Source organism: Anoplopoma fimbria, chromosome 12 (genome assembly GCF_027596085.1).
Source record: "Anoplopoma fimbria isolate UVic2021 breed Golden Eagle Sablefish chromosome 12, Afim_UVic_2022, whole genome shotgun sequence".
Taxonomy (NCBI): Eukaryota; Metazoa; Chordata; class Actinopteri; order Perciformes; family Anoplopomatidae; genus Anoplopoma; species Anoplopoma fimbria.
The window spans coordinates 4250136-4268895 of NC_072460.1; the positions used below are offsets into that span (position 1 = coordinate 4250136).

Genomic DNA, 18760 nt, shown 5'->3' on the forward strand with positions numbered 1-18760 from the left:
ATTGGTCACTGGTCCTGATAGAACTGTCAGTTCGTCCTCTCCACCATTTGCCGATGCCTGCTACAGCTTCAGGTACTGATGGACTGACGATGCAAAATATGTCCCAAACATCCTTTTTTCGGTGCGGTGAATGGCTAGTGTTTAGATGTTCACCACAATTATTCAAAATTCAACTGGTAAGAGGCCCCGGGGCAGACCCAGAACACGCTGGAGAGATTATATATATCTCGTCTGGCCTGGGAACGCCTCGGGGTTCCCCAGGAGGAGCTGGAAAGTGTTGCTGGGGAGAAGGACGCCTGGAGGACCCTCCTTAGCTTGCTGCCCCCGCGACCCGGCCCCGGATAAGGGGAGGAAATGGATGGATGGATGGATGGATTATTCAAAACTAGTGCATTAAATATTACCATCACTATAAATTACTTATGCCGACCTGCTCCTGCTTATGAATGTGACTGTGTTGATATAATGCAGCAAAAGAGGACAGTTACTTAGTCGATTATTTTTCGAAGGAATTGCTTGCGTGTCTGCTTTTACTGCAGCTGAGCAAATGCTTAACAAAACTACGCTTTATTTATTTATCATTGTGATATCATACAAATATATGTTCAAGGGATCTGAGGCAACTTTGTGTTGTTTACCAACAAAGTTGTTCTTTAAAAGTGAAAGTCTATCTTTCAGATATCTGAAGTCACAAGGTTGGTGTCAAAGGAGCATGAGTGTGTGTGTGTGTGTGTGTGTGTGTGTGTGTGTGTGTGTGTGTGTGTGTGTGTGTGTGTGTGTGTGTGTGTGTGTGTGTGTGTGTGTGTGTGTACCAGTTCTTTGAAGTTCTCGGCTTCCTGGCGTTTCTGTTGTCTTTCCCGGGTCATGGCTTTAGTCATCTCCTCCCTTGCTGCCTCCCTCTCTCTTTGTGCCGCTTTAACCCACTCCTCCTTCAGTATCGTCTGCTGCCGTTCATACCTGAAACACATACACACGCACATAAACACACACATGATCATGCTTCCTTCTGTTTTACACCTGTGATCCTGTGATAACAGTAAAACTTACTTTAAACATATGTGTCCACAAGGGGGCAGCATATACCAACTTTTATCAGACCAGTCAAATCCATGGAGCTTTTGAATATTGATGGCCATCTAAACCAAAACAACTGACTGTCATAATGTAATTGCAAACTTTTGTTCCTTAGCCATAAAGCACTCGTTAACCCCATGACATCAAATTGGCATCTCCCTGAAATCCAGAGTCAGCAAATGAACTGGTCTACACGCTGTGTGAATATGCATGTATTTATATTGCACTGAGCCCCACAGCCCTGCAAAAATAATAAATAAAGCATGTATTCATTCAAAGTATGCAGTAAGTAATAAGAAGCCTAGTGTTAATCTGATTGAACCGGGAAAAGTGCAAATTTACAAATAAATTCAGTCACTAAGTGCAATCATGCATTAAACTACCAGCTTAAGGAGCTCTGGCATTCTTGCTGGAATAAGTTTCCAGTGGTGGCTGCATCAGATTGTTTCCTACTTGTGTGATCCAAACATTTCCAATAACTCAAGAGCGTTGTTAAGTCCAAAAGTCCAAATTTTGTGGAAAAAGATAGATTGTTATAATTTCCTGTTTTAATCTAATTAAATATTCGACTTCAATTTATATTTGTTGTTGTTTAGCCTTTTAAAACCAACTATTTCCTGCTTGCCGCACACAAAGGGAGGCACACAGCTGTATTAACAGGGCGGTCTTGAAGCAATTTAACAGCACCATAAACATTTATGTATCCGCAATTACAAACAAATATTATTTTTTCCCATTATTTTTAGGATGATGTCGTAAAGATTGGAATGTAACAAACGTGCATTCAGCACGGCTTTAGCTGTTTAATGAGTTTAGTGCAGAACAGAGGAACTGTTAATCGCTTTGAATAAAAAAGGAATTCAGAGCTACACATACGACCCTATGTAGCTATTTTTGTACATCAATATTCACAGTTACAAGTATCATCCCTTGAATATTTTTCAACCACTCAGACTCTGTATTACCAACCCACATTTTCTTTCAACCCACCTTTTCTGTTCTTCCTTTGCATAGGAGGCCGGTTTGCTGGTGCTGGACTGAGTACCAGGTTGGGGCTGAGGGTTCTGCTGGGGTCGAGAGCCTGAGCTGGGGCTGCGAGGAGCACCTGGACAAAGACAGCGTGGGTTTCGAACAGAAAAAAAAAATAACCAACATAGAAAAAAGTGGGGGCTGAATGATACTCAAGGACTAATCGATTAGGCCGACATAATCACAAGATCAGATTGAAAAGAGTACTAGTGTGATACCGGCTCCTACAGATGATGTTACGGGTTGATTGTAGCCTAGCCAGTTTCTTGAGTCCCTTTTATAGTATGTCTGTTGGAGTTAGTCAGCATTAAAAGACTAGTTTGTGATTGTATGAATAAATTCCTGACACATAGCTGCCAATAACCATCCCTGTCACAGAGTGTCATAACAAGGGGCTCATAGAGTCTGAAAAATGAAAAGGATCCTGAAGCTTTAAGAGCATGAAGTACAAGAAAAGGACTTCAGAGATGAGGGGCTCCCTCCAGCTAACAGAATCTCAAAGGATTTTTTTTACCTCCAAAAAGGATTTTCCATAAAACATTGGGGAGTTACATTGGGAGAAATTGGAAATAGAATGGTCGGCCATTACCGAAACATGCAACTTAATACCACCCACCCCCCACGCCCCTTAATCAGACTGGAAATAGCTGATTCCGATCCACAAAATGCCTTACGCCACTGTATTTGCTGACTGAGCAGTACACTTCATGACTAATGAACTAACTTTTATGTCTGTGTAATAAACACTGTAGGGTGCGTGATACCTGTGTCATTCTGAGGGCTTGAGGTTGGAGGGGATTTGGGTTCCGGAGCAATGTTGGCCACTCCTCTCATCCTCTGGAGAACATCTTCTGAAAGCTAGGGACGGATACATTGCACATTTAAAAAGATTGGTAGGCCAGAGACACAGAAACAACACATAATTGAGAACCTCGGATAGCCTTTGCTTTGTTTGCTTTAAAACAATTGGAAGCCTTTCGGCAAGTTTCTGCAAACTTAATAACAGTTTACTGGAGCACAAAGCCAAGCATGCATATGAAATCGTGTCATATTCAAATGAAAATCGTCTTTTATCCTTTTTTGGGGAAGGATAATGTTATTTATGAACCTTAAAAATGTTCAAGAATACACTTAGTGCCTTTAGCTCTCCTTTATGTGTGCATTTGTGTGTGCTAGGGTGCGTGTGTGCGTGTGTGTGTGTGTGTGCGTGTGTCTGTTCAGGGAAATGGCAAAATATAGTTAAACCACAGTTGGCAGCAGCAGCCACTGACTCACTGTTCCTATGACTCACAAGATTTGAATGTGCAGGCAGGGCTGGTAAATAGGGTAATCTGTAAGACCCGTCGTTTTCATTTTTTACAGACATTTTTACAAACATTTCACAATCACTGAGATGCCCGGAAGTACCAGAACTAGTCTATAATCTCTTAATTTGCTTTAATTGCATCGGTTTATCTTTAATATTTTAAGTGAACGTAAAACTTGACTGGCTTGCATTTGAGTTGAGCTTGGTCTGAAGGTGCCTTCAAATCCTATGGGAAATTGAGGGATTACATCCAACAAGTACACAGTAAAGAAATGTGTGCATGTTTTGTGTATGTCCTCATGGAAGTGGCTTTCATCTTTCGTTTTTAAAAGCAGCCCATAATTATAGATAACATTTTAGAGATGGTGAAGAGCACTACGTAATCGACCTCCTTTAGTTAAAGGTTGGTGGTCTGCTGTATCTGTGAACATTAGTGGTGGGTGTTGTCATAGAACGCAATACACGCACCTATAATCACACACTTTGAAGTTCATGGTATCACTAAGTGCACTTCTAGATCTAGAGCAAGATGAGGACCTCAAACAAAAATAAAATAAAAAAGGGGATTACATTTTCTGCTGGTATAAAGTTGCACAACCTTCAATCATGGAACAAAATCGGTGAGAATAAATCTTGACAGTCTGTCAGGCAAACCTCTAAAATGACATTCCTCTATCTAATCCATGTAGTGAAGGTGAATGGAGGTGAGGATTTGAAGATGAAAAAGGATTCAAAGGCTGAACTTGTACGTTCTGCCTTTGAAGGCGGCCGTATTCTTTCTGTTGTTCCTGCTATTTATTTCCTTTCACAGCGTTACACACTTTCATATTGTCATTGTCTACTCCGCCTGCATGTGCACAGGTTGTCAAGTGGTGACATGAAGTTTTGTCTTTTGCTAGAACAGTTAAGGATTAGGAGCACTTGCTTCTATGCAACAAGAAGTACTACCCTGAGCCTCAAGAAGTACTACCCTGAGCCTTCCACTTAGCACTTATTGTATTCGTATTAGTTTGTTGCACTTATTGTATTCGTATTAGTTTCTTTCTGCACTGTATTTTTGCTCTGGTTTATGCACTTATGACTTCTGGTGACTAGTAGTTCTCTTGAATACCTATGTTGAATACACTTCATTTGTGTATTTGTAAGTCGCTTTGGATAACTGTGTCTGCTAAATGACTGTAATGTAATGTAATGTAACAAATTGGTTCATTAAATCTTTCAGCTAATGCAAAATGCATCAGAATCGTTGTCATGTTATTGCATGACTGCATGATCGAATTCCATATTTTAATATGTTAAATTGTGCAGCCCACATCCCTATTAAATACATATAAGCATTTTAACATAAAGTAATTCAATATTTGTGGCTACATGCACAGTCTTATTACTTTTTAGACAATTACTTAGCAATAATTGCTGCTGTTTTTTTTCCTTCGTTGCTCTGCTGACTACTCTTATTATATGAATCACTTATGCCATATACATTGAATGTGTTGTATCTCTGTTACGCTGTTCATTCTGTACACATGACATCTATTGCATTCTGTCCATCCTCTGTCGCTCTCCCAGAGGTTTCCTCCTTTTTTCTCCCTGTTAAAGGGTTGTTTTTTTAGGGGAGTTTTTCTTGTGCTGATGTGAGGATGTCTCATGTGTACAGATTGTAAAGCCCCCTGAGGCTAATTTCTAATTTGTGATTCTGGGCTATACAAAAATAAACTGTGGCGTAGTGGAGAGCAAGGTAGTTCTCCAATCAGAGGGTCGGTGGTTCGATACCCCCGGCAGTCGATGTGTCCTTGGGCAAGACACTTAACCCCAAGTTGCTCCTGAAGGCTTGCCATCGGTGTGGACTGGATGATGAATGAATGTTAGTTAGAGTCTGATGGTGGCACCTTGCATGGTAGCCTGTCATCAGTGTGTGAATGGGTGAATGATATGTAACATACTACTGACTGTAAGTCGCTTTGGATAAAAGCGTCTGCTAAATGACTGTAATGTAAATGTAATGTAATATTTGTCTTTATTAGTATTGATCCAGTTGTTTTTTTAATCACTAAAAGTTTCACTCTTTTTAAATTGCAGAAGGTTGCAAAAAGCTGTGCCTACTGCAGCATAATGTAGTATTAACAAATACTGGGTGCGTTGTCATTGTGTTTGTGGAAAAGCCAAAGCGAGGCAAACAAGGACTGAATGAATCAATGCACTGTGAACAGTTCTACCATGAAATACGATTTAACCCATTTTAAATAGTAAAAATAATAATAATAAGGAGGCTTGCCATCGGTGTGGACTGGATGTTGAATGAATGTTAGTTAGAGTCTGATGGTGGCACCTTGATGGTAGCCTGTCATCAGTGTGTGAATGGGTGAATGATATGTAATATACTACTGATTGTAAGTCGCTTTGGATAAAAGCGTCTGCTAAATGACTGTAATGTAATGTAATGTAACAAATTGGTTCATTAAATCTTTCAGCTAATGCAAATGCATCAGAATCGTTGTCATGTTATTGCATGACTGCATGATCGAATTCCATATTTTAATAAGTTAAATTGTGCAGCCCACATCCCATAATGTAATGTAATGTAATGAATTGAATTGAATTGAATTAGCAGAACGCAAAATTCCTACATTTACAATAGCACTTGAAGGCAGCAGCAGGAAGAGGCAGATAAATGTGGTGTTTCTCACTGATGTGGTCCTGCTGTGTTGACTACTGATACACCGAATTTAGCAGAAGACCCTGAAGGTTTCTAAACACCAGTAGTAACACCATTAGTCATCCACCAGGTGTGTGTTCTGTCCACCTCTGAACCAGGCACACTGTTAAATCCAGCTTATTGTGGCTGCAGCTTGGTGTGACGACACAGGTTCATGTTCTCATCCACCTGCCTCACTCCTTCACTCCTTCCTCTTCCTCTTCCTCACGTCAGCCTTGTCGTACACCTGAGCTGCAGGTCAGGTCAGGTGCAGCCACATGCTAATGGCTAGTTAGTGTTAGCATGGCTTATCAAAGGCTAGCTCAGATTAGCTTTACCTTGACTCCGCGGAGGATCCTGACTCTGTCCTCATCATCCACCCCGAAAGAGACTCTCCTGCTTGTGCTCTCTCCCGACCCCATGTCTGCTGGTTCACTCTGTGTGAATGAAGGAGGAAACATGAACCAGTGTCCTGCTGCCTCAATGACAAAATGTGTGACACAGATCAGATGGGAGATCCGGGGTTGCCAGGTTCTTCTCACATCATCCCCCTTCTAACGTATGTGTGTAAAACTGGGAGCACATGTTTTTATATCAATGTATCAATAAGTAAAGTGAGCTTGAATTATTATTATTAGTAACATAATGTATCTGGTGCAATAAACAGACATACAGTACCAGGCAAAAGTTTGGACACAATAGTTTTTATTTATTTATTTTTATTCTTATTTTTTTCTACATTGTAGATTAATATTGAAGACATCCAAACTATGAAGGAACACATATGGAATTATGTGGTAAACAAACAAATGCTCAACAAACCAGAATATGTTTTATATTTTAGATGAATGATAAGGTGTGTCCAAACTTTTGACTGGTTCTGTATGTGTGTAAAACTGGGAGCATGTTTTTATATCAATGTATCAATAAGTAAAGTAACTTGAATTATTATTAGTAACAGAATGTATCTGGTGCAATAAACAGACATACAGTACCAGTCAAAAGTTTGGACACACCTTCTCATTTAATGGTTTTTCTTTATTTTTTTAATTATTTTTTTTTACAAACAAACAAACAAATGCTCAACAAACCAGAATATGTTTTATATTTTAGCTTCTTCAAAGTAGTTGAATGAGAAGGTGTGTCCACACGTTTGACTGGTACTGTATGTGTGTAAAACTGGGAGCATGTTTTTATATCAATTGTATCAATTTGTATCAATAAGTAAAGTAGCTTTATTTATTTTTATTTTATTTTTCTACATTGCATATTAATATTGAAGACATCCAAACTATGAAGGAACACATGTGGAATTATGTGGTAAACAAACAAATGCTCAACAAACCAGAATATGTTTTATATTTTATATTCTTCAAAGTAGTTGAATGAGAAGGTGTGTCCAGACTTTTGACTGGTACTATATGTGTGTAAAACTGGGAGCATGTTTTTATATCAATGTATCAATAAGTAAAGTAACTTGAATTATTATTAGTAACAGAATGTATCTGTATAACTGTACAGGTGCATTTAGGTTAAGTAGAAATGGTCGGATCAGCGTTAGATACTTATTTACCGCCCAACCTGGCAACATTAATGTCAACTCGAGCCCTTTGAATTAATGAACTGTCAAGAGCCAATCACGTGGCCACATGAACCATAGTGTCAAACATACAAATATGAACACACAGACATGATCAAAACTGTTTATTTGTTGCATGAACATAAGCATGTCTCATTTTCAGCCTAAATGTCAGCATCAATTTTTACTGTATATAAAGAAGACAAAAGGAAAACTTTCAATAAACAGACATATGGAGACATGATAAATGTAAGCATCTCAGATAAACGAATGAACAAAAAAAACACAAAGCAAATTCATTCATGGAACACCCGTATTGATCTATGTAATCCACATAATTCACTCAAATCATGAATAAAAAAACATGTTTTTGTAAACAAAGTATCTTGTGATTTTTTTTTATCATAGCACGGCCCTTTAAAGAATGAATACCCAGTGGGTGATTTTTTTTATGTGTGGTAAGTAAAGGCGTGGGATTTAACAGATACAGGGGAAAAAAGCAAATTTCTGAGTAGGGGACTTATTTTCACGATACAATTACACATACATACAATTTTGGCAGAATTCTAAAAAAATATTTACATACAGATGTTAGAAATAAAGCAGAGGAGACAAAAGTATAATACTAATAATAATAATAATGCACTTTATTTAGAAAACACTTTGCATACAATAGATGTAGCTAAAAGTAAATTATAATTAAAAAAATGCAACACATTTAAAACCAAGGCATATTGACAGTAAAAATTGACAATAAAAAGATAAAAATTGATAAAATATGTGTGAAAGCTAAAAAAAAAAAATACCTTAAGAATAATAAAAATTAAGCAATTATTAAAAATAATAATGCCAAATTCTAGGTTTTCAGAAGATGTTTTTATGTACCTGTGCCCATAGTTGTATATATTTAAAAACCCAGAGCTTGTGAAGGATCACAGAACGACAAGAGTGTCTGCATTGTAGGCCGGTCCCAAACCATTGGGGGCTTTAAAAATAAAAGCTCTTAATGTTTTGTTTTTTTACCTCATTTCAAAAAGGTAAGAACCTTTAAATCTTTTCTAAAAGCTAGTGGGATCCAATGTAGTGTAGATAAAACTGAGGCAATATGCTCTCTCTGCCTTGTTTTGGGTAAAATCAAGCAGCACAGTTTTAAATAAGTTTAATTTTTCTCAATTCTCTTTTTCAGAAGACCAGTTAAAGGAACACTACAATAGTTTTATCTTTTTTAAATAAAAGCCTGAATAAGTTTGTTCTGCATGTGTATAAAATAAGAAACGTCATACTTTCAAAATGTTTCTTATGTGCTAAAAAAGCTGTTTTGGTAACCTTTATGTAACATTTGACTCTGAATCTAGAGCAATGCTTAGGCTTGCTACTTGTGCTTCAATTACATCCCATTGTGCAGTGTGATCCAGGACTCCGGTGTGTTTGAATGTATACTGAACGCTGGATAAACCGGCTCCCTGAACACAGCCCTGAAGGTGTGGAGGTGTTCCCTGCGCCCTTTGGTGTTGTGGAACATCAAAGTCCCCCTCTCGTAGTCCAGCGCTATCTCAATCCTCAGCGGATGATGGGTCATTTCCCCCAGAGCCACATTGCTGGAAGACTGGCACACTGTCAGCTTGCCGTTTTTCCATTGTAGCCGCCAGGAAATGGAGTTGTGACCCAAACGACTGTGGTCCCCACGGCGAGGGATGCTCTTGTAACACACGCCCAGAGACCACATGCTGTTGGCCCCCACCTCTACCACCCAAACATGCTCCCCGCTCGAGAACCCCTGGCTGCAAAGAACCTGGGGTGCGATGGTGAAACGCTCTGGGTGCTCCCCGTATGGCTGCTTGGTGGGGCTGTACTTGACTGTGCGCAGATCATTGGAGACCACCAGGCTCGGGTGGGCGGTGCTGAGGTTGAAGGTGAGGTCCAGGGGGTTCAGGAGTATGTGGAGGGAATCCAGGAGGCGGGTCATCTCTGAGCGGAAGTCCTGGGTCTTGAGGCCTGCCTGGAGACGCTTGGTGTTGAGCGGAGCCTTCGAGGGGATCACGGAGGGAATGGCGCCCGTGACAACTTCTCTCAGCTTACATTCAATCAGCATGAACCTGGAGAGCAAAAGGGTTTCCTCAGTTGAGGATTGTTTCTGCCATCTGCTGTGATTTGGTTCTTGGTGACACATGTCTTTACTTATGTAGGCTGCATGAATGCACAGTCAGACTAATGTGTGTAGATCTGCTTATCCTATACTTCACAAGTGCTAATAGCTCATAGTGGACATGTTCATTTGGTTTCATTTTTTTAAATATTCTATATTACATTAACTCAGCTTTTAAAGTTGCTAATGCCAATGAAATACATCTTCATGGTACATGTGTGGACTAATCTCATTATGTTTGTTCTCATCAATCAATATACATGGGACAATGTGAATAGAAAGATATTCATGCTGTGAAAAAATACTACTTTTTTTTCATATGTTGAGTTCCTATTTCTTTCACTGGAGTATGTTTTTTAAATTCATTAATATAAGTTGTTAAAGCAGTATATATGTCTGTTGTACCTGTGTATAAAAATGCACGTGTCCGTCTCGCTGAGGGCCTGCGCGGCACTTCGCTGGGCCTCCACTAGCTGCTGCTGTTGCTCTTCGAGTGCACCCAGTCCCAACTGCCAGCTTTTCCTGCGCATGTACCTCTCCTCCTCCAATAGAACGGCAAGACGCTCCCTGTACCTGAACACAACATGACATGAAATTAAGGGTAATCATGGAGCTCTTGTTGTTAGAGGTTTTTATATTTATTCCTCCTAATACTACTAGCATTGATTGTATATTACTCCGGCCTTGATACATTTCCCAACAGTATGTGGATAAGGACCCAGGCCGGTTCCAGGCAGTTTTTGGGCTGAGTTTCCGTTAACGCTGCTGTTTCAGGGCTATGTGACCAGTGATGTGACTTTTAGAGAGTATTTAGGTGTGGAGTTAATCAATAGAGAATAAAAGGGAGAGGAATGGCACCCAAACTTACTGATAGATATTTAAAGACTGTCTAAGCTAAATAGCACAAGAAACCTAATTCTCCTTTACAATATTTCACCAAATTTTGACTATCGAGTAGACAAAATCATTAAAATATGCAATAATCAAGATGAGTGTATATTATGGAATAGTGGCATTAGAATCTGGGTGGCTGCTGCTTTCTGAGGCCCTGATCACTGCGCAAAGCCTGCTGGGTTCCTTGGGATATTTAATAAAGAAATAAAAAAATACATATTTATTTTACAACTTTAAAATACTAAAAATATGACGTAAACTATCTTCCATTCCAGTTTCAGAGATGTTCTCGAATAGTTACTTTAGTCAAAAAGTTTACCGACAGTCTAAAAAAAGGATGACAAACTGGATTCGTCTCATTAAACATGTGGCATGCGAGGTCCCCGTTGAACCTGCTCTTCAAGTCTTAAAGAAAGAACTGCTTCTGGTTATCTGATGCACATGTTTACTGTAAATCTTACCATGATTGACGTAACACACATTCTTACATTTACAGTAAAGGGAGGGTACTCGCAAAAACAAAACAAAAAAGAACAGTTCCATCACCATTTAAATGTAAACAAGAGTTGACCAATTCTCTTCTAAAGTTCACATAGTACATTATCTTACTCATTTATCTTTGTTAATGCCATGTTAAAATAGCCTATATAACAATTCCATAGAATGGGATATTATCCATATCATTCACCCTTAATGGGCAATATTTTGAAAAGCATCACACTTAGACAGAAAAAGCTGTTGGTTTTTCATTTTCTGGCTCTGACATTAAAAGGGATTGAGATTTGTGTTATTGTCCACAGATGAAGATAAAGGGGTGAAAGTTCCTGTTATACATTTACTGTCAATGAACCCTTAAAGCCACTGAAAAAAGCATATGGTATCAAATGGTTTCATAACTTTTTAAATAAGCATCTCTTAATAAAGTAGGACACATGTATCCTTTAATACACCTGCTTCAGGGCACCATGTGTGGCTTTTAAATGCAGCATCAATATCAGCACACATGCAGTCTATATATGCTACCTGTCCACTAGAGCAGCCATACTGTCCATGACAGTGAAGGCCTTGTTGACCAGTTTGTCCCCTATAGCTTCAGAGGCTCCCTGCTCCTGTGCTGTCCTCTGAAGGAGACTCTCGGTCATCTGCAGCCTGCAAGAAACAACCTGCAAACACAGAGATTTTATGTGTTTAACAATTGTACTTTTCTTGTAACGGTTTGTTAAAAAGGCAAGGGCAAAACACAATTCCATCTTGCAAGTTAAATGGGATGGAAGAGGCCTCGAGTAGAGTCATATTCGTAAAGTCCCTGTCAAGTCAGTCACCTGGAACAGAGAACTCCCTTTCATCCTGTCAGAAGTCATCACCTTGTTATCAAGGTATAAGTCAGACCATTTTTTGCATTCTCGTCATTCAACGGTTACAAAGCACATTGGCACTGAGCCAGATAGCTGTCAGCCACTTTATTCAAACCTCAAAGTCACATTTTCATTTAATTGTTTTTGCAAGGGGCACTGTTCAACAATCTGCACTCTTAAAGGTGTTCTGTTTGATAGCAAATTATTTTTTCAGTTCCGTAAAAGTCTGCATACATTTTCTGTAAAGAACAAAATAATTGAATGCCCCTTAAAGGGAATACAGGAGTCTCCTTGAAAAACTATAGTTGGATTTAAACAAAAGCAAACAATAAACAATAAGATTAATTTATTAATAGGAATGTTATTTGTCATGTTTGTCAAATTATGTGCTTGCATGTTGATTAATGGTTTGCATGTTCACCTGACCTGAAAAAACTTTTACTTTATCACCAATTCACAATATTGTAGACGTTAGGAAAACTCATGCTACAATATGCTAAAACCAACAGCTTTTTTTTAGTCATAAAAATGTCTGTGTAAAATAGTCTGGAAATGCAAATGAAACAACATAACTACCTTGCTGCGGTTCTCCAAGGCTCGTCTCATCTCCTCTTCTGCTGCGCCAAAGGTGAGGACATCGTGGTTCTGGTGACGGCCCTCTATGAAGCACGTGTCGCACATCAAGCTCATGTCGCTGGAACAAAAGTACTCGAGGGGACGCCGGTGGGTGGCGCAGCTGGTCGTCCCCAGCTTCAGGGGGTCCACCACAGTGTGCGCCCTCAGCCACTCCTTCTCCTGGTGTCTTTGGAGGTGCCCGGAGCACAGAGACACCTGACACCTCAGGCAGGTCTTCACAGCCGGCGATTCTTTGTCGATGCAGTGGTCGCAGAGGACCTCCGCCCTCAGGGGCTCGTTCTCAGGCTGCCATTCCCGATGCGGCGCGGTGGCTTGGTAACCCTCGATGATGCTGCAGAGCTTGAAGTTTTTCTTCAGGGAGTCCACACCCTGATACTCCTCGCGGCACTCTGGGCAACGTGGAAGTGTTTTGTCCATCTTGTCGACGGTCTTGCAGATGCAGGCTAGACAGTAGTTGTGGCCACAGGGGAGAACCACCGGATCAGAGAAGAGCTGGAGGCAGATGGGGCAGCTCAGCTCTTGGGCTAGGAGCTCCTCCGGCTTGGACAAAGACATCACGGGAGGCGATGATGTTGGTTGCTTCTTATGTGGCTTGCCGATTATTTCTCTCTGGTTCGCGTTGTCAAAACCTCCAACAGGTCTTACCTCGTCTCGACCTTTAGTCCCTCGTCTTTTGCTTTTACACTGTCACCTCTATCCCTGGCAGGTGAGGCTACAGGTGAGTCTACAATGACAACAGGTACTACAGGCGGTATCCAAAACAAACAAGGAAGTCAGCTGCTGTTAACAAATTATCAGAACGGTAGGAGGCGTCTCTACAAATGTGTGCAGGACAGCATTCCTTTCCAAAAGCCCCTGTCCTCCACCACAGGGGTTGCTGTTGATGGTTAAAACATGACACATGACAACAGCCATGTGCCGTCAGAGCTTATTTTGGAAACTAGAAAGCAAGTTATGCAGCAGGAGTCATCTTTACTGGAGTAAAAATTCCCAATACCCAACCCATAAGGGTGTCTAAAAAAATGCAAATATAAAATGCATGATCGATTTGGTCCATTGTGTGCACGTCAAGTAGGCTGTGTGTGGTTCTGCATGTGCTCGGATGCACACTGAATGGAGGAGCCTGGTGTGGCACACACAGTGAGATCACACATGCCCAACGTCTCCTGTTGACTGTAAGCAACGCGGGGAGGAAGGCCCATCGCTTCCTTCAGTGTCGTTAAAATACTTTTCAGTTGAGGCAACAAGGGCATCTGACAACAAAAAGTCAAGTGGAAAAAAAGAATCTGAAAGCATTTCAGTGTTTTCTATAATTAGACACCCAGCTGTTTGAAAGTGGTGGCTCCGGCTGTTTCCAAAATAACTTATAACAGCAGGTATCGTATCTTTGGTCCTTGTTTGACAAAAACGCAACACAAAAGACCTCAGGAGTCTATTGAAGGAGTCTATTCAATCTTCTTGTTTGTCAGCACATCTGTAAGTAAAGTTATAAGCAGACACTGGTGTGAGACTTTGACGCAGGGACTGCAGAGAGAACATCTGGTGGACACAGAGGCTTGCTTTTTAAATCATTTCTGAAGCTTGAAAAACAAATTTGAAAATGCAATTTCAGAATGTAAACAAAAGGATCATGTAGATAAACATTTAGCAAAAGATGCTAATAGTAGTGCAAATATGTTACTACTCACTACTACTACTCACTACTACTCACTTGTGAGGCATCAGGTGTCATCTATGGCTCCACCTTGTGTACTTAAAGGGGTAGTTCAACCACTGAAGGGTTTATACACCACACATTGACCTCCTGAACTAAAGTCCTGTATTTGTTTAAGTAACTCATAAATTATCTGAGGAGACAGGTTGATACTTATTTTTTTTCATTTGTTAAGTATATTTCCCGATAATTTAGGTATTTCTGTTTGTTTCAAACACATGGGCATGAGTTGTAAATAAAGGCCTTTATTAATGGCCAAATGGAAATTTGCTTCATGTCATATGTCTGCGACAGAAGGAAGAACCTGTTGTTAAAATAAGGAAGTGCTCCAAACATTCTTAATAATGCCTGAGTAAAATACCGATGAAACAAGTTGATGTATCTCTGGCTAAAATGATAGCATTTACTGTGTAAATGCAAGAAGTTTGCCAAAGGAAACAATTCAGTTACATTCATCCCCACTTATAAATCACATCACTAAGAAGTAAAGGTGTGATTCTGATCCCATTTTCCAGGTGAGGCGACGTTCAACAGGAAGGACAAAGTGAAGAGACACATGCTCATCCATGAACCCTTCAAGAAATACAAGTGTCCCTTTAGGTGAGGCTCTCCATAGAAAAGCCCTATTAGAAGATTTTACTTATTTTGTTCTCTACTTGATTTATTCTCATCATTCAATCCTTTAAAACTTAAATATATTATTTCATTGTGTTTTGGTATCAGGACACATGTGGGCTGCACCAAAGAGTTCAACAGGCCAGACAAACTCAAAGCCCACATTCTGTCACATTCTGGTGAGTTGATAATACCAGTAATAGATGTGGAAATATTGCTGTTGGATGAATGACTGTTTTGTAGTCATACCTGAGACTTGACTGGTAATCCTAAATGTATGTTTGCAGGGCCAATAGATTAAATAAAAAGATAGAAATATCATCTTTAGGCGTAGAAGCCTGTTTCTACCTCCAGAGAAGCTTCAAATGAAAGAGAATGGTTTGTATAGCTGGAACTTCAGTCTTCAATTACATACAGTACATGTTTGCATAAACTGAACCAACCCTTAATATTATTAAAATGACATTATTACATTGATTTGATGAACTCCTCTTCCCTCCAGGTATCAAATCCAAACAAGTGTCTATTTTGTCAGAAGGCGTTCAGCCGCCTAAATGTTTGTATTATTACATATTTATTTCAAATATGTGTATGCTGTATGTGGTTTGCTATTGTACACATGCATAATAGGTCGAACTCCTTCCAGGGTTGGACAAACCTTTTTCATCCAACAAAGTAAAAATCTGCCACCGTTTTCACAGAAGTAAAGTTATTGTCAATGTAGGGATTTCATCGGAGTATAGTGTAGATCAGTGGTTCTCAACCTTTTTTCAGTGATGTACCCCCTGTGAAATATTTTTTCAGCCAAGTACCCCCTAACCAGCGCAAAGAATTTTTGGTTGAAAAAAAGATGGAATACACAGCGCTGTGCCATCAGTGTCTGATTTATTAAACTATCAACACTGAAGATTGCATTGTGGCATTGAATTCAGTTCATGAACTTACACTTATATTTTATTGAATATTTATTAAATAACTATTTTGAAAGGATTTTTGAATGGATGCTAATTTTAAATATATTCTTTAAAAATCTCAAGTACCCCCTAGAGTGCCTTCACGTACCCCCAGGGGTACACGTACCCCCATTTGAGAACCACTGGTGTATAGCATCAACTGGGTTATTGGTATATAAGGTAAATTGATATTATATTTATAACAAATAATGTATTATGTTAAAACAAATCGGAAGACGAGATCTAACCTATGAGTGTGAACATGTATACAGTGGACTAAATAGTCTGAAGAATTATATTACATTGAAAGTTTATGGCTTGGTCATACACAACACACAACAAGAATTTAAAGTCAAGTGAAATCTATTTATTTATATGGTCAAAAATAAAAACATTTTTTCACAGCACACATCAATCTCCGTAAGACATACACCACCATTTATCCTTAGATAATCAGTTTGGAGGAGGAAAAAACTGCCCAAAAAACCCTTTAACAGGAAAAAAAGGGAGAAACCTCAATGACATCGACAGAGGAGGGATCCCTCTTCCAGGAGTGGTAGATATGCAGTATAGTGCAGACAGAAGGAACAGAAGTTAGAATTATTGTATGGAGAAACACAATGACAGTAATAAGTAAGTACACAACTTGTTTTGTTATGTGAATTTGAAGAGTAGCTAGATATGGCTGCTGTATACTATACTGAAAAAGAGCTGGCAGGGCCTTGGTCACTAAACCTCCACTGTACCAAAGAGACCTGAAAAGAAGGCAGACTACACACACAAGAGTCAAAACTGAAAGGGACAAGAATTAGGAGAGGATCAAGCAGTTGCAGACAACACACAACCACAACTGGCTTTGTCTCCAGGAGTGAAAACGTTGATCAGCAACATCTGGACGAAGAACAGTGAGGAACCAATGATGCCTGGATTTACATAGTACAGATTTTTAAGTTATTTCGCAACTTTTAAATTTGTTTTCAATGGATGGTTTAGAATTATTTTAATCTATATTTTAAAGCTTTTTTATTTACAGTTTCTCAAAAAGTTGAATGAGGTTTTTTTGTTTGTTTTTTTAAATTTTTACATTTAATATTTTTTGAGTTTCTAGTTTTCCAGTTTTTTTTAAGCTTTTCCAATTTTTGTTCAAGTTTTTAAAGTGTTGATGCATTTTGGATGTTTAAATGTTTTGATGCTTGGTTTCGTATATTGTGGATTCTCAAAATGAGATTTTCTTTTAAAGGTTTTCAAACAATTATTACATTTTTCAAACAGTCAAACAATTTGGGATTTAAGCATGTTCAAATGCATGGTTTTAAGTCTTTGTGTTGTTTAACATTTTTCTATTTTTCATGTTTAAGGTTTTTTGAGTTTGTTATTTTAAGGTTTTTTGAGTATCCATTTTGTTTTTTGTGATTTTAAGTTTTTTAAATTGGGGTTTAAGTTCAAACATGTATGACACAGTTTGACATTTTCAATTGTTTGAATGCACGTTTGGTAAGTCTGGATTTTAGCAAGTTTGATTGTATGGTTTAGAGTTTTTCCTTTGAGTTTTGAATTTGAACATTTGTTGTTTAACATTTTGTTTGCGTCTGCTAAATGACTGTAATGTAATGTAATGTAATGTTTTTTGTGATTTTAAGTTTTTTAAATTGGGGTTTAAGTTCAAACATGTATGACACAGTTTGACATTTTCAATTGTTTGAATGCACGTTTGGCAAGTCTGGATTTTAGCAAGTTTGATTGTATGGTTTAGAGTTTTTCCTTTGAGTTTCGAATTTGAAGATTTGTTGTTTAACATTTTGTTTTTTTGTGATTTTAAGTTTTTTAAATTGGGGTTTAAGTTCAAACATGTATGACACAGTTTGACATTTTCAATTGTTTGAATGCACGTTTGGTAAGTCTGGATTTTAGCAAGTTTGATTGTATGGTTTAGAGTTTTTCCTTTGAGTTTCCAATTTGAAGATTTGTCGTTTAACATTTAGTTTTTGGGGATTTTAAGTTTTTTAAATTGGGGTTTAAGTTCAAACATGTATGACACAGTTTGACATTTTCAATTGTTTGAATGCACGTTTGGCAAGTCTGGATTTTAGCAAGTTTGATTGTATGGTTTAGAGTTTTTCCTTTGAGTTTTGAATTTGAAGATTTGTTGTTTAACATTTTGTTTGCGTCTGCTAAATGACTGTAATGTAATGTAATGTAATGTAATGTTTTTTGTGATTTTAAGTTTTTTAAATTGGGGTTTAAGTTCAAACATGTATGACACAGTTTGACATTTTCAATTGTTTGAATGCACGTTTGGCAAGTCTGGATTTTAGCAAGTTTGATTGTATGGTTTAGAGTTTTTCCTTTGAGTTTCGAATTTGAAGATTTGTTGTTTAACATTTTGTTTTTTGTGATTTTAAGTTTTTTAAATTGGGGTTTAAGTTCAAACATGTATGACACAGTTTGACATTTTCAATTGTTTGAATGCACGTTTGGTAAGTCTGGATTTTAGCAATTTTGATTGTATGGTTTAGAGTTTTTCCTTTGAGTTTTGAATTTGAAGATTTGTTGTTTAACATTTTTGTTTTTTGGGATTTTAAGTTTTTTAAATTGGGGTTTAAGTTCAAACATGTATGACACAGTTTGACATTTTCAATTGTTTGAATGCAAGTTTAGCAAGTCTGGATTTTAGCAAGTTTGATTGTATGGTTTAGAGTTTTTCCTTTGAGTTTGAATTTGAAGATTTGTTGTTTAACATTTTGTTTTTTTTGTGATTTTAAGT

The 18760-nt window shown here is 38.4% G+C and overlaps 2 protein-coding genes across 2 annotated transcripts in view; both read right to left on the reverse strand.

Moving 5' to 3' along the window:
* chchd6a (coiled-coil-helix-coiled-coil-helix domain containing 6a) overlaps nucleotides 1-6621 on the reverse strand; it is a 75322-nt gene extending 68701 nt beyond the window's left edge. The window contains exons 1-4 of the mRNA XM_054609666.1: nucleotides 6443-6621; nucleotides 2868-2961; nucleotides 2065-2179; nucleotides 813-957 (exon numbers count right to left, since the gene is read on the reverse strand). Of these exons, the coding sequence (XP_054465641.1) occupies nucleotides 813-957; nucleotides 2065-2179; nucleotides 2868-2961; nucleotides 6443-6565 (477 nt within the window). The 5' untranslated portion in view covers nucleotides 6566-6621. The remainder of the gene's footprint in view (nucleotides 1-812; nucleotides 958-2064; nucleotides 2180-2867; nucleotides 2962-6442) is intronic.
* Nucleotides 6622-9070: 2449 nt separating this feature from the next.
* Nucleotides 9071-13269, reverse strand: LOC129100413 (E3 ubiquitin/ISG15 ligase TRIM25-like). Its single transcript, XM_054610032.1, has 4 exons — nucleotides 12655-13269; nucleotides 11747-11886; nucleotides 10235-10402; nucleotides 9071-9779 (listed from the first exon to the last, which is right to left on the reverse strand). The coding sequence occupies exons 1-4, from the start codon at nucleotides 13267-13269 to the stop codon at nucleotides 9071-9073; spliced, it is 1632 nt and encodes a 543-aa protein (XP_054466007.1).
* Between the last annotated feature and the right edge of the window lie 5491 nt (nucleotides 13270-18760).

Coding starts and splice junctions, on each gene's coding strand:
- LOC129100413 (XM_054610032.1), bottom strand. CDS start 13,269: ATGTCTTTGTCCAAGCCGGAGGAGCTCCTAGCCCAAGAGCTGAGCTGC. Junction 10,403..11,746: donor ATGGCTGCTCTAGTGGACAG/GTAGCATATATA, acceptor TGTTGTGTTCAG/GTACAGGGAGCGTCTTGCCG. Junction 9,780..10,234: donor ACGTGCATTTTTATACACAG/GTACAACAGACA, acceptor TTTGCTCTCCAG/GTTCATGCTGATTGAATGTA.